This window comes from Xyrauchen texanus, chromosome 1 (genome assembly GCF_025860055.1).
Source record: "Xyrauchen texanus isolate HMW12.3.18 chromosome 1, RBS_HiC_50CHRs, whole genome shotgun sequence".
NCBI lineage: Eukaryota > Metazoa > Chordata > Actinopteri > Cypriniformes > Catostomidae > Xyrauchen > Xyrauchen texanus.
The window spans coordinates 60,467,869-60,494,991 of NC_068276.1; the positions used below are offsets into that span (position 1 = coordinate 60,467,869).

The following is a 27,123-nucleotide window of genomic DNA, read 5'->3' on the forward strand; positions in this document are numbered from 1 at the left end:
AATTCATTCTGACATTACTCTCTGCTCATATGCATTTAAAATGTCCATTCCCATACAGCAGCACTCAGATGGGTTGGATAACGCCATGAACACTCATCTATTGTGAGGATGCTTTATGTGTACAGCTATACCACTTTTTCTCTCATTGTTTATTTGTGGGTGATTACGCACTTGATGTCTAGTGTATTTTGACTCATCTCGAGAGATGAGCGCTTTTCTGCGGTGATAGTTGTGGGTACTGATGTCATGTTGGAAAAGAATGAAGAGAGGGAGGGGGGAGAGAGAGAGGGAAATCTTGAGACTGTCGCGTCGAGGGTCGTCCACTAACGGCAGAAGTTTACCGGGTGTCAGTCCGCCGCACGCGAGGAGCCTCGAGCGCAACATTACTGTCGTTCTGTTGTCAAGTAAGTGCACTTGTTTAAGATCTAAAGGGTCGTTCACACAGGACGCGTTCTTACGTTCAGTCTACGCTGTTTTTAATTGTCTAACTAAACATGCGTCTTACGGAAGACTTTGTCTGCTGCGTCGCGTCTCATTGTTAATTCAGCGTACTGTAAAACAGTTCATCTTATAAAAACGGGTCTCGCGTCTTTTCTGTTGCGCTCCGTACAGCTGTTTGTGAACTCAAGAACGCGTCCTGTGTTAACACCCCCAGTGATACTTATCAAGTTTGAAAATTATGTTTCAAATGATATTTGATATATTTTAACATTTAATGTTTTGTGGAAGACAGAGCAATATTTATATATATATATATTAATATATATATATATATTTTTAAATGATACATTTTAGTAAGAAATTGAACCAAGTTGAAGAATTTTTGGAATCTTGAAAGGAAGGAAAGAATGCAAATGGAATTTAATCTCAAATTAAAATGGTATCTCATTTGATCAAAGAATAGTCCTCTGTTAATCAAATGAGATACCACTAAATAAACTGAATTAATTTTTTTCTCTCCAATGTATTCCTTTTTTTCTGATTTTTAGTTATAAGAACGTTATATTTATGTTTTGTAAACGTCCATAAAATATTTCCCAGAGAGAGAGAGAGCGAGTGCGCGCGCGCGCTCGTGTGTGTCGCGCGTGTGTGTGTGTGTGTTAGTTTTATTTGTACTCAAAGCCCATTTGTTTTATTTATTTATTTTAATATGGGCTGTTTGTTTAAGTATTCTGACTTGACGTCTTTCTCACGCCTTTTAATTTCTCTCCTGCCTTCAGGCTCTCTCCACACACAAACATGGACTCAAATGTGGTGGAAATATTTAAAGAGGAAAAGTGCCAGTCCATGCTAGATGACTGCGGACTCAACGCGTCTCTGGCGGGTGACACTGACGCGCGTAATAACGCGACGTTCGGCGGGGGTTTGATGCATGAGGGCATGTCGCCGTTGATTCCGGTCATCACGGCAGTTTACTCGATGGTGTTCGTGGTTGGGCTCGTAGGAAACTGTCTCGTTATGTACGTCATTATCAGGTACAGTATCCAATTCTGTTTTCCTGACAAGCAGCACCCCTAAAAAGTGATTTTCTTCAACTTATGGGCACTTTAGGACTTTTAGAAAGGAAACTCATATAAAGGGAAAATTCTCTCATCATTTATTCACCCTCATGCCACCCCAGATGTGTTTGACTTTCTTTCTTCAGCAAAACACAAAAGAAGATGTTTAGAAGAATATCTCAGCTCTGTAGGTCCATACAATGCAAGTGAATGGTGACCAGAACTTTGAATCTCCAAAAGTCACACATTGAAGTCATCCACACGACTCCAGTGGTTTAATCCATGTCTCCAGAAGTGATATGATAGCTTTGGGTCAGAAACAGATCAATATTTATGTCCTTGTTTACTATACATTCTCCTATCTGCCCAATGTGAACCACTAAAAACAAAAGAAGAATGTGGAAGTAAATATTTATTATAAAATATTAAATATTGATCTGTTTCTCACCCACACTTATATCACTTCAGAAGACATGAATTAAACCACTGGAGTCGTATAAATTACTTTTATGCTGCCTTTATGTGCTTTATGGACCGTTCAAAGTTCTGGTCACCATTCACTTGCATTGTAAGGACCTACAGAGCTGAAATATTCTTCTAAATATCTTCATTTGTGTTCAGCAGAATAAAGAAAGTCACATCTGGGATGGCATGAGGGTGAGTAAATGATGAGAGAATTTTCATTTTTGGGTGTACTGTCCCTTTAAAACATTAATTCACACTCTCACTAGGTTAGTGAATTTGTCTACTAACAGTGTCCGAAATACATGCATCACTTATGTAAAATTTTATATAATATTTCCTCACATTTAATATTGATATTGTTTAATAACATTTTAAACATTAATGGCATAAAAATGACAGACTCCTTTGTCACTCGGTAAAGCTCATTGGCCCGCTGTAGCATTTTACTCTCAATACACACAACGAAATAATCTTTCATACTTTTTGCCGATTTGGACAAAATCACAACTTGATTGGAAAATAACACACAAAATATTCGGTGCGCAAGTGATCTTTACCTTCAAACTTTGCTCTTCACTGACCCTGTTGTCTGCTTGGCTAACAAGTACACTAAAGTCTGTTAAAAATGATGGAAACACTTTACAGTAATTTCTATTGGTTTACATTAGTTACGTATCATGAACTAACAATGAAAAATGATTTTGAACAGGATGCATCAATCTTGGGTAATGTATGTTAATGGATCACAATACTATTGTTCATTATTTGTTCATATTAGTTCACAATGCATTAGATAATGTTAACATATGCAACTTTTAATGTGCAAATGTATCATGTAGAAATCGACATTAACGAAGATTAATAAATGCTGCAAACATGTCGTTTATTGTTACCTGCGAGTTTTGCATTAACTGATGTTAACAAATGCAACCTTACACAATAAATATTGAAATATTTATTGTGAAGGGGGTTCTAGGCTATTGAAAAGTTGCAGAAATAAACAAAGGCGGAGTAAAAGTTTCAATGTGACATCATAAAGCAAAAATAATCATTTTTATAATACAAAATTGTCTAAAGTTGAAGAACAGCCTTAATCAGTTACCTGAAATACAAGTCATCACATAGTATACCATAAACCAAAGATATTCCCAAGTTCTGTCTTTATAATTATTTATTTATTGCCGTTTTTGTTGTTGTTGTTGTTGTTGTTTAATGTGCTGCCAGATATCCACCCAGTGAAGAGCTTTAACCGGCCACATTTACATTTCCTCTCTTTCAATCCCTCCATGTTTTAAGGGTCTGTACATGTATGTAGACCAGTATTCAGATGACAGATTCTTTGAAATCTCATTTTTCCTCCCAAGAGATTTCCCTTTTCATTTCACGGATGAAAGTCAGGATGGATTTCCCCCTTTTCTTTTTATTAATTTCAGTGACTTACAGATTTACGGAATTACAGATTTGTCTTGTCGGTTGAAAAACATGAATTAAAGGCTTAGGTTTAACGTGAGCGGTCATAATCTAGTGCTGCTTAAAGTTGTGAGCTGCATGTTTGTGTACATGTAGTGTTAGCCCGCTGTACATCGGCCAACATGCAGTCTTGTACATTTGTGTGGCATTAATTATGTTTTCATGCCGTGATTCTCTAGCCTGTAAGTCTCTGAATGCTGACTCAGTGATGTTTAATAGCACTGCTGTAGTTCCCTGCAGCTAGAACTCTATTTATGTCACTAGTGTCTGATAAATCAAAACTCTGCAAGTATGTGTGTGGACGGGAGCTGCGGCGATAAGAGAGATGGATGGGAAAATACCACAATGGGATGCGTGTGCCCAGCGAACATTTTTTGGTAACACTTTTTATGAAGCCCATATTTATAATGCATTGTTAAGACATTATACATGCATAATATTGCATCCATAATGTCTCATAAATAACTTCTCATAAGTAGTCAATACTCACTACTTAGCAGGTCCTCGTGGTGGTGCGGTTACTCACCTGAATCCGTGTGGCAGAGGACAAGTCTCAGTTGCCTCCACTTCTGAGAGTCAATCCGCACATCTTATCACGTGACTCGTTGTGCATGACACCGCGGAGCCTCAAAGCATGTGGAGACTCATGCTACTCTTCACAATCCACACACAACTCACCACACGCTCCATTGAGAGCGAGAACCCCTAAACACTACCATGAGGAGGTTACCCCATGTGACTCTACCCTCCCTAGCAACCGGGCCAATTTGGTTGCTTAGGAGATCTGGCAGGAGTCACTCAGCACACCCTGGATTCAAACTCATGACTCCAGGGGTGCTACTCAGCGTCAATACTCGCTGAGCTACCCAGGCCCATTCATAGTTATACTTAAGAGTATAATGCATTATAACACAAGCCACTTCCAATTTTATGTTATGTTTACACCCTAGACGATTGGCTACTTGTGTGATCAACATGACATATTTAGAGTTTCTGATATGTTTTAACCTTATAGCTTTACACATATGTTTCATGATATCCCAAATTTTACGTTATTTTGTATTATGTGCATGTGTAATGTCTTAAAACCAATTGCAAATCTCTTATGGATGTTTATAAGACATTGCTTTTGTCACTTTATCTAAAGCATGCCTATATACAGTATATAAAATATTATAACTTTTGCAGATAAAATGTGGATGTCACTGGTGTTATAATGCATTATACTCTAAGGTATAACAATGAATAGGTCAGTTTTATAATGTATTATAATTGTGGTTACAATTGTTTATGACATATTATAAGATGTATTATTAGACATTATGCACTATTATTACTGACCAGCACCAAGCCCCAGCATGACCAAGATGCCACTGTTGGGCCCTTGAGCAAGGCCCTTGACCCTATCAGCTCCAGGGGCTGTATCATGGCTGACCCTGCACTCTGACCCCAGCTTAGTTGGGATATATGAAAACAAATACTGTATTTCACTGTATATATGCAAAACTGTATGTATAATGTGTGACCAAAATAAAGGCTTCTGTTGAGCATAGAGCTCAAACTGGACATTATAGCCTAGATAATTTGATCTTGTAAAAATCTGATGATTAAATTGCAGACTTTGGTCTCTTGGCAAATCCGACAACAGACAGTTGTTGAGATCTGTTCTGAAACTGTAGACGAGACACGTGCGAGATTACTGGGGTCTTTTTCTCCGAATAAGCCAGAGACTTCAGTAAAAGCCTCAATTTGCTCTCCATTTAATTTTACAACTTCGTTGCCATGGAGACGTAACACCGTAAACCATAAAACAACCTTAAAAATGACTATGTAAAGAATAAATTCATGAGCTTTAACAGGAATTAATGTAAGTGCTTCTATGAAATTATGAGCTTCATATATCGAGGACAGTTCACCCAAAAATGAAAATTCTCGCCTCATTTATTCACCCTCATGCCATCCCAAATGTGTTTGACTTTCTGTCATCTGCTGAACTGAAATTAAGATTTTTAGACAAATATCTCAGCTCTGTAGTTTCATACAATGCAAGCAGGGTTGGACTGGTAATCTGGCATACCGGGCATTTTCCCGGTGGGCCGACGCACTTTGGGGCCGTTCAGCGGTGGATTAGCCATGGGGAGAACTGAGCGGGCCAGTTGGTCATCCGCTAAACGGGCCTAAAGTAATAAACACAATACAAGTGAATGATGACCAGAACTTTGTAGCTCCAAAAATCACATAAAGGAAACATAGAAAGTAATCCATACGACTCCAGTGGTTTAATCCATGTCTACAGAAGTGATTTAGTAGCTCTGGGTGAGAAACAGATCAAGATTTAAGTCCTTTTTAACTTTAAATCTCCACTTTCACTTTTACATCTGAAAGTCACATGTGGTGCCTGTTTAGCTGAACTTTCTTATCTGAAAGTGAAAGTTAAAGTGGAGATTGACAGTAAAATAAAAACCTATTTTATAGCTTCTTAAGACATGGATTTAATCACTGGAGTTTTATTGTTCCTTTATGTGTTTTTGGAGCTACAAAAGTCTTGCATTGTAAGGACCTACAGAGCTGAAATATTCTTCTAAACATCTTTGTTTGTGTTCTGCTGAAGAAATAAAGTCACACACATCTGGGATGGCATGAGGGTGAGTAAATGATGAGAAACTTTTCAATTTTGGGTGAACTATCCCTTTAAACCCTCCAAAAATTGTCCCCATTTACTTCCATTGTACGTGTCTCACTGTAACCTCGATGTTTGGGTCCAAATTATTATTTTTTTTTCCTTTTTTTTTTTTTTTTTAGTAATGTTGATGCGCAAATCAACCTGTTCTTTCATGAAACTGATTTAGAATGACGGGATGAAATTCCACAAAGCAAAAATAATGTAATCCAATATGAATAACTCTTCTTATGCTGAAGCCTGCGATCCCTGCGATAGCTTTTGATCACTCCTAATGCACACACAAGGTAAGAAAACAATTCCCCAACGTCCTGAATCAGTGTACACATGTAGTAACTGTCCCATTTCTGTGTGCTACTCCATAAGAAAAAATACATCACTTGCAGCACTTTATATTACATGAAGTGGGGCATCTTATAAGGGCCGACATGTTGTGACCAGCCGAATATTACCCGCTTCATCACGATAATCCCGAACGTTATTGCTTGCTCATACGATTTTGCACAATGCTGCATCTACACCCCCAGGTGTCACCATTAATTAGCACGCTTGGAGACTTGTCACTTCTTATAAAACCCTAAATTTCACATTTTACCCTCCACAGGTACACCAAGATGAAAACAGCCACCAACATCTACATATTCAACCTGGCATTAGCCGATGCTTTGGTCACCACCACGATGCCTTTCCAGAGCGCCAACTACCTGCTGAACTCGTGGCCGTTCGGTGAAGTCTTGTGCAAAGTCTTCATCTCCATTGACTACTACAACATGTTTACTAGTATCTTCACTCTCACTATGATGAGTGTGGATCGATATGTGGCAGTGTGCCATCCTGTTAAAGCCCTGGATTTCCGCACTCCACTCAACGCCAAGGGCATCAATGTGGGAATATGGGTACTATCATCAGCAGCAGGAATTCCAGCCATGGTACTGGGAGGGACGCAGACTAATAATGGTATGAGTAAAAATGACGCCAGTAACTTTGCTTACGGATCTCACCGTATGATCTATGTAAAATCTTTCATTTATGTACCGATTGTCCATCCAGGCTTGCAGAGTCATATCCTTAGTATGCTTCCTTGACAAACTTGGGCTTTTTCCGTACATCCACCAAACTTAGCTGACAATCAACAATTCAATAGACTTCCATTAAAAGCTTCTACAGGAACTGAAACTCTGCATGTCTCTCGTAAACAACCGCTTAGCCACCACTCAACAGTGGCCTAACAACTATCATGTAATCACTCAGAAAACTGTAGCATCTATTTAATAACACTCTAGCAACCACTAAAACCATCTAAGCAATATCCTAGCAACCACTTAGAACACATTAGCAACTGCATAACACCCACTCAGAGTACCCTTGAAAACCACCTTGCCATGCCCTAGCAACTTCTTAGAAAACCGTAGTAGCCATATACCAACAGTCAGGACACATGAGCAACTTCCTAGCAACCACTTAAAAAACTTTAAGGCCCATTTACAGTGTGCCTCTGTGTCGAACCTATGACATCGGCTCCACATAGTGGCCAACGTGGTGGTTTGCATTTATTGTTGTGTTTGCGTTGTTCTTTGAGAATGGTCCCAGTGTCAGATGTATCCTACTCGCTGAAAGATATGAATGAAATAAGTGTCCTGAGATATCTCACCGTTCCCTAGGACAGCTTTAGAGTCTATAAACAGCCAACCAACGGTCTCTGACGCTTTCAGTCTGTAGATCATTTTTCTCGTTATCAAAGTATTGTAGTTGCAGCGAATTATTGAGGCTTAAATGCGATTTGATGTCAGTTTAGGGCGCTATTTTGCGGCTGTTGTTTTGGACAAACATTTCTGCTCGTGACGGTCTCAATAACGCTCGTTTGGTTTCGTTAGAAGGCGGGGTTTTGGAAAGAGGGGGTGTGGCTTATTCAACGGCTCATCTTGTGGAAATTCTAGAACAGCCAAAATCGCTTACAGCAGCTTTATTTTATTTATGTATTATTTTTCCTTCACCTGTACTTCTTGTCTTTATCAAGTATTTCGCACCTTCTGTTTATCAATGAAAAAAAAGCCACAGTTTTAGATAGGGAAGTCCTGATACCGATACTGGTATCGTGCTCGTAAAAATGATCCGATACCAAACAACGATACCATCTGACATGCTAATGTCATTACCTAAACATTCACCCCACAAATTAAAATCACATTATGTCCTAGTGTGATTATTTAACCGCAAAAGCTGCAATTTAATGAGATAAATAAACAGTTTACATATGCCGTGTGCTTCAAATGTGAGCACTTGTGAATGTGTGGAGACAGTGTTGCGCTCTTCCAAGGCTCTTACAGGGCAAACGCCATCATGAGCATCGCACGCTCTGTTTGTAGCAGATGACAGTAAACAGTGCAAATTCACGTTGTAGCACGAGGCATATACAGAGCACATACTTATAAAATTAAATAGCAGCTTTTGATAATCACTTTGAGTCACTGTCTTAGTGACTGACATCCCTAGTTTTAGCATTATGTATGGACTTTTCAGACGGTTCCTTACCACACCCTACACAGTATTAGCATGTTTTAGCACAATGTGTGGACTTTTCAGACGGTTCCTTACCACACCCTCCACAGTATCAGCATGTTTTAGCACAATGTATGGACTTTTCAGACGGTCCCTTACCACACCCTCCACAGTATTAGCATGTTTTAGCACAATGTATGGACTTTTCAGACGGTTCCTTACCACACCCTACACAGTATTAGCATGTTTTAGCACAATGTGTGGACTTTTCAGACGGTCCCTTACCACACCCTCCACAGTATCAGCATGTTTTAGCACAATGTGTGGACTTTTCAGACGGTCCCTTACCACACCCTCCACAGTATTAGCATGTTTTAGCACAATGTGTGGACTTTTCAGACGGTCCCTTACCACACCCTCCACAGTATTAGCATGTTTTAGCACAATGTGTGGACTTTTCAGACGGTCCCTTACCACACCCTCCACAGTATTAGCATGTTTTAGCATAATGTACAGACTTTTCAGATGGTCCCTTACCACACCCTCAACAGTATTAGCATGTTTTAGCATAATGTATGGACATTTCAGACGGTCCCTTACCACACCCTCCACAGTATTAGCATGTTTTAGCACAATGTGTGGACTTTTCAGACGGTCCCTTACCACACCCTCCACAGTATTAGCATGTTTTAGCACAATGTGTGGACTTTTCAGACGGTCCCTTACCACACCCTCCACAGTATTAGCATGTTTTAGCATAATGTGCGGACTATTCAGACGGTCCCTTACCACACCCACCACAGTATTAGCATGTTTTAGCATAATGTGCAGATGATTCAGACAGTCCCTTACCACACCCTCCACAGTATTAGCATGTTTTAGCATAATGTACAGACTTTTCAGATGGTCTCTTACCACACCCTCAACAGTATTAGCATGTTTTAGCATAATGTATGGACTTTTCAGACGGTCCCTTACCACACCCTCCACAGTATTAGCATGTTTTAGCACAATGTGTGGACTTTTCAGACGGTCCCTTACCACACCCTCCACAGTATTAGCATGTTTTAGCATAATGTACAGACTTTTCGGATGGTCTCTTACCACACCCTCAACAGTATTAGCATGTTTTAGCATAATGTATGGACTTTTCAGACGGTCCCTTACCACACCCTCCACAGTATTAGCATGTTTTAGCACAATGTGTGGACTTTTCAGACGGTCCCTTACCACACCCTCCACAGTATTAGCATGTTTTAGCATAATGTATGGACTTTTCAGATGGTCCCTTACCACACCCTCCACAGTATTAGCATGTTTTAAAACAATGTGTGGACTTTTCAGACGGTCCCTTACCACACCCTCCACAGTATTAGCATGTTTTAAAACAATGTGTGGACTTTTCAGACGGTCCCTTACCACACCCTCCACAGTATTAGCATGTTTTAGCATAATGTGTGGACTTTTCAGACGGTCCCTTACCACACCCTTCACAGTATTAGCATGTTTTAGCATAATGTGTGGACTTTTCAGACGGTCCCTTACCACACCCTCCACAGTATTAGCATGTTTTAGCATAATGTGTGGACTTTTCAGATGGTCCCTTACCACACCCTCCACAGTATTAGCATGTTTTAGCACAATGTGTGGACTTTTCAGACGGTCCCTTACCACACCCTCCACAGTATTAGCATGTTTTAGCATAATGTGTGGACTTTTCAGACAGTCCCTTACCACACCCTCCACAGAATTAGCATGTTTTAGCATAATGTGTGGACTTTTCAGACGGTCCCTTACCACACCCTCCACAGTATTAGCATGTTTTAGCATAATGTATGGACTTTTCAGACGGTCCCTTACCACACCCTCCACAGTATTAGCATGTTTTAGCACAATGTATGGACTTTTCAGACGGTCCCCAACGTTATCATTATTAAGTTAACAATCTGGAACGATTTCGCTGTCTGACCAGCTTAAATATGGGACAAATCGCATCCTGTATTGAAGGGAACATCATTTCATCTTTAAATACAGGATGATCCTGTATTTTATGGGATGGGTGTCAACCCTATGTAGCCTACGCCCTTAAGTAACTGCCTAGAGTTACTAAATTGACCATTAGTAACTGCCTCGAAACTGCTAAGGACACCTTAGCAACTATTTAGCAGCATTTCAAGGCCTAAATACTTAAAATCTCTATTCAAACTGTCTATTAAAACTACATAAGGCTTATATCACCTTCAAACTAGTCTTCAGACTGTTTTAATTAAACATTCATACGAGGCTTTGTCACGCCACTATTCAAAGTTTGATGTGATGATGCTTTTAATTTCTACTCTGTCCTCTTTTATTCCTCATTTTCTTCAATTTCTTTTTTCTCAGGCACCACTGAATGCGCCCTCCAGTTCCCTGATCCATACGAATACTGGGACACCCTCATGAAGATTTGCGTCTTCGTCTTTGCTTTCGTTGCGCCTGTCCTCATCATCAGCGTCTGCTACTCGCTCATGCTGCTCCGTCTACGCAGTGTCCGTTTACTCTCAGGCTCTCGAGAGAAAGACCGCAACCTTCGTCGTATCACTCGTCTCGTCCTCGTGGTCGTAGCTGCCTTCATCATCTGCTGGACACCCATTCACATATTCATCTTACTCAAAGCCCTAGTCACTGTTCCGGAAACAACATCCGTCATGGCTGCCTACTTCCTGTGCGTCGCGCTGGGTTACACCAACAGCAGCCTGAACCCTGTTCTTTACGCGTTCCTGGACGAGAACTTCAAGAGATGTTTCAGGGACTTTTGTTTACCCATGAGAGGACAGGCTGGAGGTGGCTTGGGGGTAATTGGAGGAAGGGTCATGGCATCCAGGGAACTTCCCCAGATCGCAGAGACTCCACCCAGAGCAGCAAAGCCGGCATGACTAGCAGTGGAACTGTCCTCCATAACGCAGGCCGGGAAGGAGGACTCCAACACATTAGGATTGACGCAGGTTTCTTCTGCGCTTTGATCGTGGTGCATCCAGGGGCACAGGGACGATGTAAAAAGTGAGGGGGGCACGTCATCATCTTTATTGGGCTGAGGAAAAGAAGGAAAGACTTAAGAGAATTAAAGATGGTCAAAGCTGTGGCATAGTGAGTAGTGAATGGGCTCGCAACACGTACAGTCCTCACGGGGATGCAGGTTTGAATCCGACATTCATCCTAATCCTGCTCTCCCGTCTCCTGACACGACTTTCGTGGAAATTAAAGGCAAAAAAAAAAGCCTTATAAAGCCTAAAACCACAGCAGCATCTTTCCAAAATAGAAAATTATTAGGGCTGTCAATTGATTAAATTGACATTAAGTTAATTACATGATGCGCAGATTAACTAATCAAATTAAACGCATGTATCACATCATAAAAGCGTGTCGGTGGAAGGCCGCAATGGGTGAAAGGTGCCATGCATTGTTCCTGGCAGGCTACTCAGCCTTACAGGATCCATATGGTTATAATTAGGGTGGGGGTGGGGCTAGGACATCTGCTGCCTCCCAGGAACAAACTGAGGCACCTTTGTACAACCGGCATCTTTGGCGAAGCATGTTGCCTGTACAGCTGGAGTTGTGCTGACTGCCCCGTCCTGCCACATCTAGATGGTGCATCAACCTTGAATATGTCAGATGGTACTGTAGGAACGTTCCTTATTTTGTTTTCTTTTAAAAAATAGCCAAAAATGTTAGATTTTCACCATTTGTGTAAGGCCAGAATCACATGCCTATGCGTATGAAGAAGCGAGCTTGGCAAATGCATTGACAACGTGCTGTCTGGTTGAACTTGCGTAACATGCATTCTTGCGTTTCTGTGGCCTCAAGGGGGCGATAGAGTTACCTTCATCAGTGTGTGCCATTAATCTAGATATGTTCCTACATAAGTACATTGCCATGAATCTATTAACTTAAACATGCTCAGCAATATTCTCTTCAAACTGTTGCTCCGCCATGCCTGAAAGAGAAAACTCACTGTATACGAGGACAGTTCACACGAATCTCGCTATAGTGCCCCTTGTGGCAACGTTGAGACTGCAATGCATACTTGCGTTGCGTTAAGAAATGTGGTCACAACTACGCACTAATTGAGCTTGCGTAGCTAGAAACGTCCGTGTTCATGTACTAGCATGAAGTATGTTTCAGCATTAACGGGGTAGCTATGGTTACTGGGATTTGTTTTTCCCCATGCAAAAGCACTCATATTTACTAAAGGGCTTATTCAGGAAACAGAAGCAGAACAAATGTCTGTTTTTGTAAGAATGGCCCTACTATGCTTTTTAGGATTTTACCTTTCCTTTAGTGTGTAATATAGATGTTTGTGCATGTAAAAGGTCTGCAAATTTACAAAGCACAAAGTCGACGCTAAAGGGAGTTACTCTCTCCCACAGAAAACACTGCTACTGAACTGCCCGAAACGCTGGTTTGCAGTCCAGCCATTACTTCCGTGACTTAGCTATTTCACTATGTAACACATTTGCATAATGCCCGTCTAAGGGCTGCTTAGGGCCATTACTTTTCCGCCACATGCTCTAAGCAGTTGACCAATCACAATCAACAGACTGGGCCAGCTGACCAATCAGTGCAGACTGGGCTTTTCGGAAAGGGGGACTTTAAAAAGACAGCAGCTAAAACAGAGCGTTTCAGACAGTGGGTGAATAGAAGCCATGAGCACAAAGTAAGTGGGCATGGCCATGAGGTTTTGGTATTTTCGTGCAAGCAAGCACTAACTCTAGGCACAAATGGGTTTGGTCGAAATTGCATGCATAGTGCTAATGGGCTGGGTCAAGTGCAATTTAATTCTGAGGTTCTTCTGCGGTTATTGCACTGCATGCCTCCTATTTTATTCTGTAGTCCATTCCCTGTAAAGCACCAGCGATATAAACAAAGACAGCACATACATCGCGTAAATGGACAATGCATTGAATTAGAAGAATAGAAATGTGGACATTCTTTAAATATAAATATCAAAATATAAACTGATCAATTGTCACACATTATACATACATTTCTGCATATATACAGTGAAATTATTTATTTTTCACATATCCCAGCTAAGCTGGGGTCAGAGTGCAGGGTCAGCCATGACAGCAACCCTGGAGCAGATAGGGTCAAGGGCCTTGCTCAAGGGCCCAACAGTGGTGTCTTGGCAGTGTTGGGGCTTGAACCCCCGACCTTCTGGTCAGTAACCCAGAGCCTTAACCACTGAGAAAATATAATAAATAAAAAAAAAGCAATGTGGTCGAAAACATCATAAAAAATCCAAACATTTTACCCTCTCCAACTTCTTCCATCGGCCTCTTTTGCAGTGACTTATGAGTCACTTTACGACAACAGGTGGAACAATACCAATACAAATTAGATCATACTGTAAGAACAATTGTAAATATAAAAATAATACAAATAAATGATAAATAAACCATGGCCTATAGATAGTTTGGACATTTTATTACCAACTTTTGGTGGAATCTACAAACCGAGTTTTTGACTTTAAGCTAAAAACAGACCTGCTTTTGTCTTAGCGCAATGTTAAAATATTATCTTAAATGACAGTATACACCCACAGTTTGTGCGCATACACCCACAGAGAGCGCAAATGCTCACCCATGGTCACTTGCTTGTTTTGATTATTTGGTTGGGGGGTGACGGGTGACCTTGCTCAGTGAGGACGAACCGCTGCGGGCGGGTTAGCCTCTGGCGGGGGGACGCCACCACTCCCGCCTCTGCCACGCTCTCTGGCTCCTTCCGTCCGGCCTTCTCGCGCCAGGGGCTCGCCTTCCTGCCACACCGGGTAAGTGAGGAAACGATAAGAGTTGTGGTGTTTCACCAGGGCCCCGGGGCCTCCCACTTATTCTACACCCCTCATGTCTCTTCACACCATGAATATGAATATCCCCCCTAGACTCTACGCCCCTGGTATTGCCTTTCAATAAAACGAATTGGTGACCATCATTAATGCTCAGATAAGCTCTTTTGAGCTTGCTCGGTTTTTTAAATATATAAATGTAGCGATCTGAATCACATTTTAAAAACAACCGCAATGACAAACTATCAGAAAGTGTCCTACTTTACCCGTATTCAACCTAAAACTGGGTGCAGTGAGACAGGCTGACAACTAATGACTAATAACTGCAGGACAGAGAAGTTATTTACTGGTTTATGTCCATTGATTTCTGCTTACCTATGCTTGCTCCGATGAGTGATTCACATACAGTAGTTTGGGGGGGGCAGTACAAGGATCTGTGTTGAAGAAGCATTTCCCTTTTCGCTGAAGAAGAGGATTTAAAAAGAGTGAACGAAGCTGGTCATTGTAAATAATGTATGTCTCAGGAAATGAGAGTAGCGCTGTGTTTATTTAAATCTAATTAGTGGAAATATTCTTTGTGCATCCCAGCAAGTTAACTACAGTTAATTCTGGTTCATCTATCTATGTCTAATTGATTAATGGTGGAAAGGCAAAAGACTGAATCATGTCGTGTTTCTCTAACATAACACATGGACTACGCAAATCGATGCACAGATTTGGCCTGACACTAATGTGCCCCCCAGGGCTGTAGGTTCATACACGGAAACATAGCAATTGCATGACTTCTAGTAAACTGCTCATAATCTGGGTGTTCCTCTGTTGGATTGTGCAAATCCTAAATACTAATGCACTGTCTCTACTTCGATGCATACTTTGAGCTTATATCGTAATACTCTTGGCATTGTGATGGTCTTTCTGCATGGGTTTATGGAACTATCAAAACAACACTTGAGTTAAAACGATGCACAGTTAATGTACAATTAATGTCCTGTTTGTGCTGATTTAAAGAGATTTACAGATGTTGTCCTGTATGTTCATATCACTACCGTAAAAAGAAATATATGTTATGTAAATGTATATACACATTTGTTTCTCTGGTGGACAGAGAGTGTTTTGTACTATACATGTATGTTTTCCTATAGCCTTCATGTAAATAACTGCTAGAAATATGTGGAAAATCATCATTATTTGTATTCTTCCCTGTCTGTATTATACGCCTTAAATCTCAACCAATTCTTATGTAATGGAGAACTGGAACCAATGTGATTACAAATGAATTTATGGCTATGCTGATTGTCGTGAGGGCTATGCGAGAGTGTGCATTTGAGCTTAAAGGTGTTTGTGAATACGTATGAACGATTGTGTATGTCCATGGACTTGTGTTTTGTGTATTTGTGTGTACGCCTTCTCAGACTTGCAACATGCTTTCTCTGTGCTGTACGTACATCTCTGTGAGTGAGTGCTCTGCTATTAAAATAGTTAAGACATGAAAGTGTGAGTTACTGTGAATAATGTGAATTCAAATGAGTCTAATATCATGGGAGTTGTTAGTTCTCTCATTAACATCTGCTCAGTCAACATGTGAACACACCTCAATGCCCCTGAATTGTCCCAATCTGACATATGGCACAACCTGTGAGTTGATATTATTGTTGACCAGGAACTTTTCCAGTTTATCCCTACAGTCCTGGCTTATCCTGCATCCTTGCGTGATTTAAAGCAACCCCCATCAATCTGGAGTATACCTGCAGCAACTATGATTTTAAACATACTTCATTGGTACCCTATACCTACAGTATCTGATCATATCAATATCGGTGTCCTGAGTGCATGATCAATTGGCGAAGAGCTCCCCCTAGCTTTGAAATCTGTTGCCTTTAACATCGTTACTAAAGAGGATTCATTAGCAGTTATTTGATTAGTTTAGTTTTGTGTACTACTGTTAAACTGTTGCACCCCCTTTTACATATTTCTAGCATGTTCTATAGAAACATGCATATAGTAGCTTATTCATGCATGTACATAGGCTACTTTGTTATGATGACTTATATTGCAAAGCTATAAAACAATCATTATTGTGCACACTTCCAACATTTTAATTTGACTTATATATTCCTGGTTTAATTCAAGTTAAAGGGACAGTACACCCAAAAATGTAAATTCTCTCATCATTTGCTCAACCTCATGCCATCGCAGATGTGTGACTTTCTGTCTTCTGCTGAACACAAATGAAGATGTTTAGGAGAATATCTCAGCTCTGTTGGTCCTTATAATACAAGTGAATGGTGACCAGAACATTGAAGCTCCAAAAAGCACATAAAGGCAGCATAAAAGTAATCCATACAGACTCCAGTGGTTTAATCCATGTCTTCAGAAGTGATATGATAGGTGTGGGTGAGAAACAGTTCAATATTTAAGACAATGTTTATTATAAATTCTTCTCTATGCCCAGTAGGTGGCAACATGCATGAAAAATGTGTATCGCCAAAAACAAAAGAACTAAAGGTGAAAGTAACGGTGAAGATTTATGATAAAAAATTACTTAAATATTGATCTGTTTCTCACCCTCACCTATTAAATCGCTTTTGAAGACATGGATTTAACCACTGGAGTCGGATGGATCCAATTTTGCACCTTTGTTGCCATGACGACGTAACACTGTAAACCCTGTAAACTCTGTTCTAGATAACTGTACTAATTACTAATTACTCTTTCTTAAAAGTAATTTCATTAGCCTATTTATGACTAATTACTGTGATGACAAATACAAGCATAGACGGAAAACTTTTAATTCTTTCAAATAAACCATATAAAATCAAATAAAATTATGAATCATGAACTTGCCAAAGAATTTAAAGGGGCAGCGTTAAATTAGAAAACATATATTTTTACATTAGACTTTAAATTTAGATTTTAAATTCACCATTGTTATAGAGTTTCCCTATAGACTATACAGTATTTAATACAATTACATTGAAAGTAACTGTAATTAAATTATTGAAAATTTAAGAGTAATCCCTTTGTTTATCCCTTTTTTTCTCTATGAAAAAAGTAGTTTAATTACAGTAATTAATTACTTGGTAATGCATTACACCCAACACTGGCCTCAGACCTACAGGGGGAAGTTACACCAAAAAGCATTTAAAAAGATCAAGCTTAACTGCGACTTGTGAACAAGAAAAACTACATTTAGTCGCAACTAATAACGCGACACACCCAACGCCAATTGAGTTTTTTTTTTCTCTCGCGCTAATGACGTGTTTGAACGCGTGACAGCCATGTGACGTCATGACGTCAGTGCTTCCGGGATTTTTCAGGCTGCGTTTGGTCGGTCGGGTGTGTTGTTCTTTTCAACGTGTTAATTGTAGAAAAGTCTCGAGATGAATCGCATTTTCGGACGAGGAAAACCCAAAGGACCGCCTCCGAACCTCACGGACTGCATTTCAACTGTACGTATTTGTTATTTGCAGCGTTATAGACGGTCTGGTGACGGACAAACAAAGGAACTTTGTCCTGACAGCTGCATTAGCGTCACTGCTGCTGGAGTCTCTCATTCACGATACAGTTTCTTCATTTATTAAGACTGAAAACTGATATATTATATTTCTAGTCATTTTGATAGCGATGTGATCATTTGAATATGTTCTACTGTGCCTCAAAGTCAAAACAAACACTGTCCATATAGATAAACAGTACGACGAGTGTACTTGGTTGTTTTGTGGTTGTCATTGTGTTAGACATTAGTTTGCTTATTTTACTGAAGTGACATGTTTGTGTTTTTATTGAATGAACAACATTCAGTTTGTAAGTAGTGTTTCTGGGAAAAGAGAGAGGCTTGTGTTGTAAACCAGTCCTGCTGGTTTATTACACATCAATAACTTGTCATCAGTTGCGTTTTTCTGCATTTTACCTAAATTAGGAAGATAATCGAGTATGTTATCTGCTCTATTTATTTATTTATGAACTCAACAATAAACCCATATAACAACAATAAACACAATAATGTTTGTACATATAGCAATAAATGTTAAGCTTTCTGTTTCTAATAAGTTAAAACAACTAATTTATTTTGTTTTTAATCCAGAAGTATAGCTTGAAATTCAACCACTGCAGTGTCGATCCATGACCGATACAAATGCACACTTCTTGTAAAAAAAAAACAATGGAAAACAGTGATTTGTTTATCATTTTCAACCCATTCTACACACTACGCCACCACACCACCACTCCAGTAGGTTGTTATGTGAGAGAAAAGCAGACAACTGCTTGAATACGACCCTCTCAAGAGTTTTAGACAGGAAGGGTAGACTATAACCAATCATCTTTACAATGTCAACAAAACCTCTATAGACGACTATATAACTTTGTCTTGCTGACACATTTTAATCCGTCGATCTAAAAAAAAAAAAGCACATGCACAAGATAAACAAATGTGAGGTTTTGTGACATCGGACCATTCTCGCTCACCTTGACCTAAGGGCATCCTTGTTGCCCAGCCTTGTGTATGTATTATTTATGTGTGAATGCTGATATCTTATATACTGAACTGCAGGTCGACTCACGAGCAGAGTCCGTCGATAAGAAGATCGCCAGGCTCGATGCAGAACTAATGAAATACAAAGATCAGATGAAGAAAATGAGGGATGGACCATCAAAGGTAAAATTTGGCTTAGACACCATCTCAAAACATTGTAATACGATTTCTTTGCAAATCTAATTTTTTATTAAATAAGAATATAGTAAATATCTTTGCTTATGCAACCGTGTGTTGGTGGTTGAGGATTTAGGCATCATATTGTGTTTTCTCTGCTTGTTTTGTAGAACATGGTGAAACAGAAAGCTATGCGGGTCCTCAAACAGAAGAGAATGTAAGTGGTAGAGGCTGACTGATAGTGGATTTTGCCAATTACCAATAATGTAGCTGACGGAAAAGGCTGCTAACCATTTAATCGGGCGATAGCTTTTAAATCGATTTAACTTCTTAGTCTTTCATTAGTGTGACGGGCACAGACATAGAGGTTACAAGAGTCCAAAATGAAACAAAGTTTATTTTGCAATTAAAATCCCAATAATAACCATAAAACTAGAACAAAGATTTTTGTCCATAATTCAGGACTTTAAACTGTAAATGTACAACAATCAGCCACAACATTAAAACCACCTGCCTAATATTGTGTAGGTCCTCCTCATGCCACCAAAACAGCGCCAACCCGCATCTCAGATTAGCATTCAGAGATGATGTTCATTTGATGAACGCAATTGTACAGAGAGGTTATCTGAGTTACCATAGACTTTGTCTGTTGACCTCTCTCATCATCAAGACATTTCCATCCACAGAACTGCCCATCACTGGATGTTTTTTGTTTTTGGCACCATTCAGAGTAAATTCTAGAGACTGTTGTGCGTGAAAATCACAGAAATACTCAAACCAGCCCACCTGGCGCCAACAATCATGTCACGGTCTAAATCACTGAGATAAAAAATGTTCCCCATTCTGATGGTTGATTTGAACATTAACTGAAGCCTACATAATATTAGGCCGGTGGTTTTAATGTTGTGGCTGATCGGTGTATAAGCATTAATTCTTCATCAGTAGCTTATCATTCATCAGTAGTAGATCATCAGCGATCACAAATCATATTTACAGTTCAAAGTCCTGCATTATAAACATCCAGTTCTGCAGATGGAAATCAGGGCTCGACCTTAATGCGTGTCCGGGACGAGTTTAATTTTGAATGGGCAAGTTAAAGAGAATTTGACTTGCCCGACCAGACAAGTAGCCTGATTAAAATCTGAATAACGAATGTTAGCTCAGTAGCACTCAGTAAATGTTTCACTTTAAAAATGTGGGGAATTCCCTCTATCGTGCTCTCTCCCTCTCGCCTTCACTCATGGTGCAGTTCAGCAGCTTATGAGTGCGAGCAGTGGGGAAGCACATATTTACTGAACTTTAAACTTTACATATATAAACGGGTATAAACCTGTTAACTGGACCTGCGAATGGTGTTGTACCATGTCAACAAAGCGGTCTTCAGCGCAAGCTTGCGAAGTTAGAGAGGTCTAAATTTGCCTCGTCACATTGTGGCGCTCCCTCATAATACAACAAGAAAAGGCAGAAATTGCAAAAAAGCTTTGTGTAAAAAATACCATCTGTAGAGTGAAGAGAAATGCTTAAAACAGACTAATGCACCCGTTGCATCTCCTCTGTCTAGAGCTCCATCTAATGTATGTATCCGAGGTATTTCCTCTACCATGTGAATCAGTCCATTTTAATAAGTAAAGTATATAACAATATACTTTATAATAATAATATGAATACTGTAACATTAATCAATTACACACAATTAAAACATATCTATCTTTAAAATGCGTATCTGTTTTGATATGCAACATAATTGATTAGCAACAAGGTTCATTTTCAATAGATTTTGTCAATATTAAACAGCCGTTTTTAATGCAACTGGTGAGAATTGGCTTGTACACTCAAAGTGAAAATTGGGTAACACTTTACTAAAATGTTCCATTTGTTAATGTTAGATAACTACATCAGTTAACATGAACTAACAATAAACACCACTTTTATACAATTGATTAATCTTGGTTAATGTTAATTCCAACATACAGTATTGTGGCAGGGTGGAGGGCGGGGCCGGGTCGTGATCCTACACACCCGGTCCCGTATTAGGCTAACGATCTCTCTCTCCCGCACGGCCCTCCGCAGTCAGCCTTTAAACCTCACGGATGCATAATTAGCCGAATACGGGACCGGGTGTGTAGGATCACGACCCGGCCCCACCCTCCACCTTGCCACAAGTATATTAATACGTTTGCATTAAAATAGTTAAGTATGTGTATGTGTTAACATTAGTGCACTATGAACTAACCTTGAACAATTGTGTTTATTAGTAACTAACTGTAAGGGGTTTAAAGGGGAAGTAGGCGGCGAGAACCGTCTTAAACAATATAAATAATGTTTAATTAAATAAAAAGACACACACAAACACATACAGGGCAGCTGCCCGTAATACTCTCTCTCTCTCTAACTGTCGTCACCGGCTGCCTTTATCCCTCGTGCGCCCCATCAGGCTGTTTGGGGACCGTGTGTGTGTCGTTCCAGCCCGGCCCCGCCCTCCTCCGCTCCACACGAACATTAACTAAGATTGATAAATGCTGTTCATTGTTAGTTCATGATAGCTAATGCATTATCTCATGTTAATGAATGGAACCTTATTGTAAAGTGTTCTGTCATCATTACTCGCCTTCATGTTGTTCCAAACCTGTCTGACTTCTGTGGATCTCAAAAGGAGGTGTTAGGGAGAATGTCAGTTTCAGTCTCAATTCACTTTTATGTTATGGAAGAAAAGATGCAGTGACTGTGACAAACATTCTGGCACAAATCTAATTTTGTGTTCCTCAGAAGAGAGAAAGTCATACAGGCTTGAGGGTGAGTAATGATTTACCGTCTTTCTGCACTGTGCTCTTCATCCCTATTAGGTGTAAATGATGACGATGGAGGCTTTACTTTTTTTATATCTTACATCCTTTTGTTTTTGTCTCCGGACAAGTAACTTTTTACTCGGACAAGTGAATGACAGCTTAATGTCGAGCCCTGGAAATGTCTTGTTGATGAGAGGTCAACAGAGAATGGCCAGACTGGTTCAGACTGACAAAGTCTACGGTAACTCGGATAACCGCTCTGTATAATTGTGGTGAGAAGAATATAATCTCAGATTGCTGTAAGGCTCTGGGTTACTGACCGAAAGATCGGGGGTTCAAGCCCCAGCACCGTCAAGATACCACTGTTGGGCCCTTGAGCAAGTCCCTTGACCCTATCTGCTCCAGGGGCGCTGTTTCATGGCTGACCCTGCACTCTGACCCCAGCTGAGTTAGGATATGCGAAAACAACTGCATTTCATTGGCCCTGTACTCTGCACAATGACAATAAAGTTGAATCTTAATCTTAATAATGCACTTGAATATGAATGCGTGCAATGAATGAATTAATGAATGCAATGTCATCATTTATTCACCCTCATGTTGTTCTGAACAAAAGAGGAGATGTTAGGCTGAACCTCAGATGTTAGACGGCCTTAGTCACCATTCACTTTCATTGTTTGGAAAAATTATGCAATGAATGTGAATGGTGACTGAGGCTCTCATATGGGATTAGAACAACATTAAGGTGAGTAGATGATGACAGAATTGTCAATTTTAGGAGGAACTATCCCTTTAAGGTTATTCGACCCTACTAAGCTCTAAAATGAGAACTTCATGTACTTCTCTTTCATGTAGTTTTGTATTATTAAGTGCTTTACATAGAGGAAATCTGATTGGCCTTATTGTTTTCTAAAGCTTACTGAAATGTGCTGTACATTTATCTGTCACTACTGAATATTTTTAATTTGACTGTACAATATTTAAGATCATTCTTGAATGTCCAGGTATGAAGGGCAGAAAGATCAGTTGATGCAGCAGTCGTTCAACATGGAGCAGGCGAACTACACCATCCAGACCCTTAAAGACACCAAAACCACTGTAAGAATACAGTATACTCGGTTTGCAGTGTACTCGCAACCTCAGATCGAAACAAAATCCTGCTGAATTTATTATGAAAAAAGGAAATATTAACTATACAATCCATTGGGTATCGTTGACTAATGATGCACTATATATGCACTAAATGCCATAAAAGTATTTTTCAAAGTGTTACCAAAGATTACCTTCAAGCATATTTCGTAATAATCATTAGTATTGTCCTGTGAACCAAAAATAATCATTTGTATGCTGGTTAATGTTTAAAACAGGTGGATGCAATGAAAATCGGAGCCAAAGAAATGAAGAAAGCATACAAGAATGTTAAAATTGATCAGATTGAGGTAAGATTCCTTTTCAGCCCTTCAAATGTCTGTTTATGTGAAAGTACCGATATACTGATATGGGACCCCCCCAATACAGTTTGTGATGTAAAACACAGTTGCAGAAATTGATTGGAGAAATTGCTTTGCTGTGTATTCTGCAGGATCTGCAGGATCAGTTGGAAGACATGATGGAAGACGCTAATGAGGTGCAGGAGGCTATGAGCCGCAGCTACGGGACACCAGACATCGATGAAGACGACCTGGAAGCAGGTTAGTTAAAACATGTTTTGTTTTTCTCAGTTGAGCAGTCTGGCTAGTAAGTTGCATTCACAAAACCTAGCGAGTCTCTGGGCATTTTGGACACATTTGATATGTTTCTTCAACTTCGGGCAGTTTTAGATTTGTGGACTTCTGGAAAGTAATGTATGCTTTTTTTCACTTTTTTTTTATTTTTTAATTGCTAATGTTTGGCATTTTTCTGAAAGTCATAAAAATTCCCACCACAATGTCATTTCTCCAACATTTCGAATTCTATCGTATTTAATACGCGATTATTTTTAAAGCTCTTTATCTTCTGTATTATTCAACAAAGACAAGCAATAAATCATTGTACAGTATGAACACAACATTAGATTAAACATAAACTGTTCTTTCCTTTAGGCCAGGCCTATGTGTTATTATGAATGCAGGTGATGCATGTATTGATATGAAGTAGTTAAATAAAAACATGACAATCACAGAAGTACATTGACTGATTTGTTGAACTCCAAACTTCACAAATCACACAAGCTAATGTGCAGATTTCAGAAATATAAAAACAAATCTCCTATCTTGTATTATACAAATAATTCAAAGTCACTGTAATAAACAGAGATCCCAGCTGACAAGCTCCTCTCTCAGGCCAGCTGCAATATTTTCCCCTGTGTGGTCATCTGGGAAGTAAGCCGATTGAAGGCAGCAAGCTTTGAGGTCGAAGTCTTCAGTAATTAAATGCACCGCAAGACTCTGATCGGGCTCCGCTGTACGGCTTGACCACATGTCAGTTGAAGCAGCGAAAAACTCCTTTGTTTTTGTTTTTTTTGTGTAGCTCCGGTGTGGAGACATTGAGGTAGCAATGTTAGCAAGGCAGGTTTTACCTGATGCTGCACAGCATCTTCTTTGGTAAAGCCAAAATAGTCCCACACAACTGACATACTGTTCCTCTTTGACACTAAAGTTTCAACAGTGTCAGGTTCAGTCGAGCCTGAAGACTTTGTACAACACTAAGGTACAGCTTAGCTTACAAGGTTGACGCTTCCTCAGCAGACTGGTTTACTCTCGTGTGTCACGTGACCAGTGTGTAATCGCAGCCTTTGCGGTTAAAAAATCTTGTTTTATCATATAGCGACATTATCGCAAATGCAATTAATCGTTCAGCCCTAGTTTGAAGGTAGGCCGTAAAATACATCCACAGGAACACCTCCAATTAGCTTCTGATTGGCTAATTGCCTAAAGGCTTGACTGGAATTGTGAATCATGTCATGCACAAAGTAGATGTCCTAAACGTCTTGCCAAAACTAGTTTACTAATGTGAAATCTGTGGAGTGGTTAAAAGTTTTTAATGACTTCAACCTAAGTGCATGTAAACTTCTGACTTCAATAACTGTGTGTGTGTGTGTGTGTGTGTGTGTGTGTATATATTATACCCCGATCAGCCACAACATTAAAACCACCTGCCTTATATCATGCGGGTCCCATTCGTGCCACCAAAACAGCTCTGACCCATTAAGGCATGGACTTCTCAAGACCTCTGAAGGTGTCCTGCAGTATCTGGCACCAAGATGTTAGCAGCAGATCCTTTAAGTCCAGTAAGTTGCGAGGTGGGGCTTCCATGGATCAGACTTGTTGGTCCAGCACATCCCATAGATGCTCAATCAGCTTGTGATCTGGGGAATTTGGAGGCCAAGTCAACACCTTGAACTCTTCATCGTGTTCCTCAAACCATTCCTGAACAACTTTGAGTGTGGCAGGGCGCATTATCCTGCTGAAAGAGGCCACTGCCATCAGGGAATACCATTGTCATGAAGGGGTGTATGTGACTGCAACAATCTTTAGGTAGGTGGTACGTGTCAAAGTAACATCCACATGAATGCCAGGACCCAAAGTTTCCCAGCAGAACATTGCCCAGAGCATCACACTGTCTCCGCCAGCCTGCCTTCTTCCCACAGTGCATCCTGTTGCCATCTGTTCCATAGGTAAACGACGCACACGCACCTGTCCACATTTTCTATAAGAAAACATGATTCATCAGACCAGGCCACCTTCTTCCATTGCTCCATGGTCCAGTTCTGATGTTCACATGCCCATTGTAGGAGCTTTCAGCGGTGGACAGGGGTCAGCATAGGCACTGACCAGTCTGCTGCTCCACAGCCCCATACGCAGCAAGCTGTGTTCTGACACCTATCTATCATGGCCAGCATTACGCATTTCAGCAATTAATCAGACCAGACGGGGTAGCTTTCGCTCCCCATGAGCATCAATGAGCATTGGGCACCCATGGCCCTGTCGCCGGTTCACAGGTTGTCCTTCCTTGGACTGCTTTTGGTAGCATTTTATGCTTTGATATGCTTTTCTTTTTTGTCCTTCACCTCTGAATGTGCATTTCTTATGACTTGTTCTATTGTAAGGCATCATAACCGTGGCTTCAAAAATTTAATTTGTTTGCATTATTAGAACTGGATGCACTTGGTGATGAACTCCTATTGGACGATGACAACTCGTATCTGGACGAGGCCTCCTCAGCTCCAGCTATACCCGACGGAGTACCAGGAGACAAAAGCACCAATCGGGTAAGTGCACCTAATGGAAGAAGTTACAAGCTGGAACTATCAGTATGTTCAGAATGGCACACTACCATAGTATTTTTTTAGGGGTTGGTGATATAAACAAAACTAAAATGTTGGTCAATAACGATATATAGCATTATATAGAGATTTTAATGGAAAAAAACAAAGATTGAAAATGGCCATCTAAATTTGCGGACATCATTTAACCTCTCTTAGATGTACATATGAAGCGAGGGATCATTTACTTATGCATACTGTATCAAATACTATTTTAAAATATAGTATTCTGCCTACAGGATGTACTGTAGCATTTGTATGCCATTCCGAACACACTGAATTGTTTTGCTTTAGATGAGGGAAGATCTTCTTGTGAACTTCTTTTCTTTGAGTTTCTCAAACTCATAATATGGAGTCTAGAGAGAGGGACAAAAATAGACTAAACTGACCAATGCACTGGTGTCATGTTCACATAAATGTCTCTGAAGATCCGATTTTGGGTAACTATTATTATTATAAGTATCTTTTCTTTTTTGTACAAACAGGACGGAGTACTGGTGGACGAATTTGGCCTTCCTCAGATTCCAGCTACATAATAGAAAAACAACTCTACCCAACCCCTCAAAAGACTTGGATAAATATGTACACACGTACTTTACAATGAAACACCGGGACAGAGATTCAAAACTATCCTGCCTACAATCTTGGTCTTGATTGTAATCTTTTATTGCTTCATAAGGAAATGTGTCCTTCATAGTCAGGTTTCTTAAAAAATCATTGGGCTCTGAGGTTTGATTATTTTCTGTTGAGAGACTGTTGCTATGATCTATGCTGTTTTCTAAAGGATGTACACCGGCATTGGTTTACTTTGTACTGCAATACAGTGTTGCTTACTCAAAGCAAGTATAATAAATTATTATATATTTGATGAATGTTTGAGGACTGAATTTACAAATGGAACATTGTGGATGATAATTTATTTAACGATCATTTACAGTGGAATTATCAT

At 39.9% G+C, this 27,123-nt stretch overlaps 1 protein-coding gene and 1 pseudogene across 1 annotated transcript; both read left to right on the forward strand.

The window, feature by feature from the left end:
• Nucleotides 1-340: 340 nt before the first annotated feature.
• LOC127648832 (delta-type opioid receptor-like) lies at nt 341-11,691 on the forward strand (annotated as a pseudogene).
• A 6,039-nt stretch (nt 11,692-17,730) lies between these two features.
• chmp5b (charged multivesicular body protein 5b) lies at nt 17,731-27,042 on the forward strand. The gene is made up of 8 exons (XM_052133654.1): nt 17,731-17,883; nt 18,987-19,091; nt 19,256-19,302; nt 22,876-22,969; nt 23,239-23,310; nt 23,454-23,562; nt 26,005-26,120; nt 26,660-27,042. The coding sequence occupies exons 1-8, from the start codon at nt 17,815-17,817 to the stop codon at nt 26,708-26,710; spliced, it is 663 nt and encodes a 220-aa protein (XP_051989614.1). The 5' UTR covers nt 17,731-17,814; the 3' UTR covers nt 26,711-27,042.
• Nucleotides 27,043-27,123: the final 81 nt, after the last annotated feature.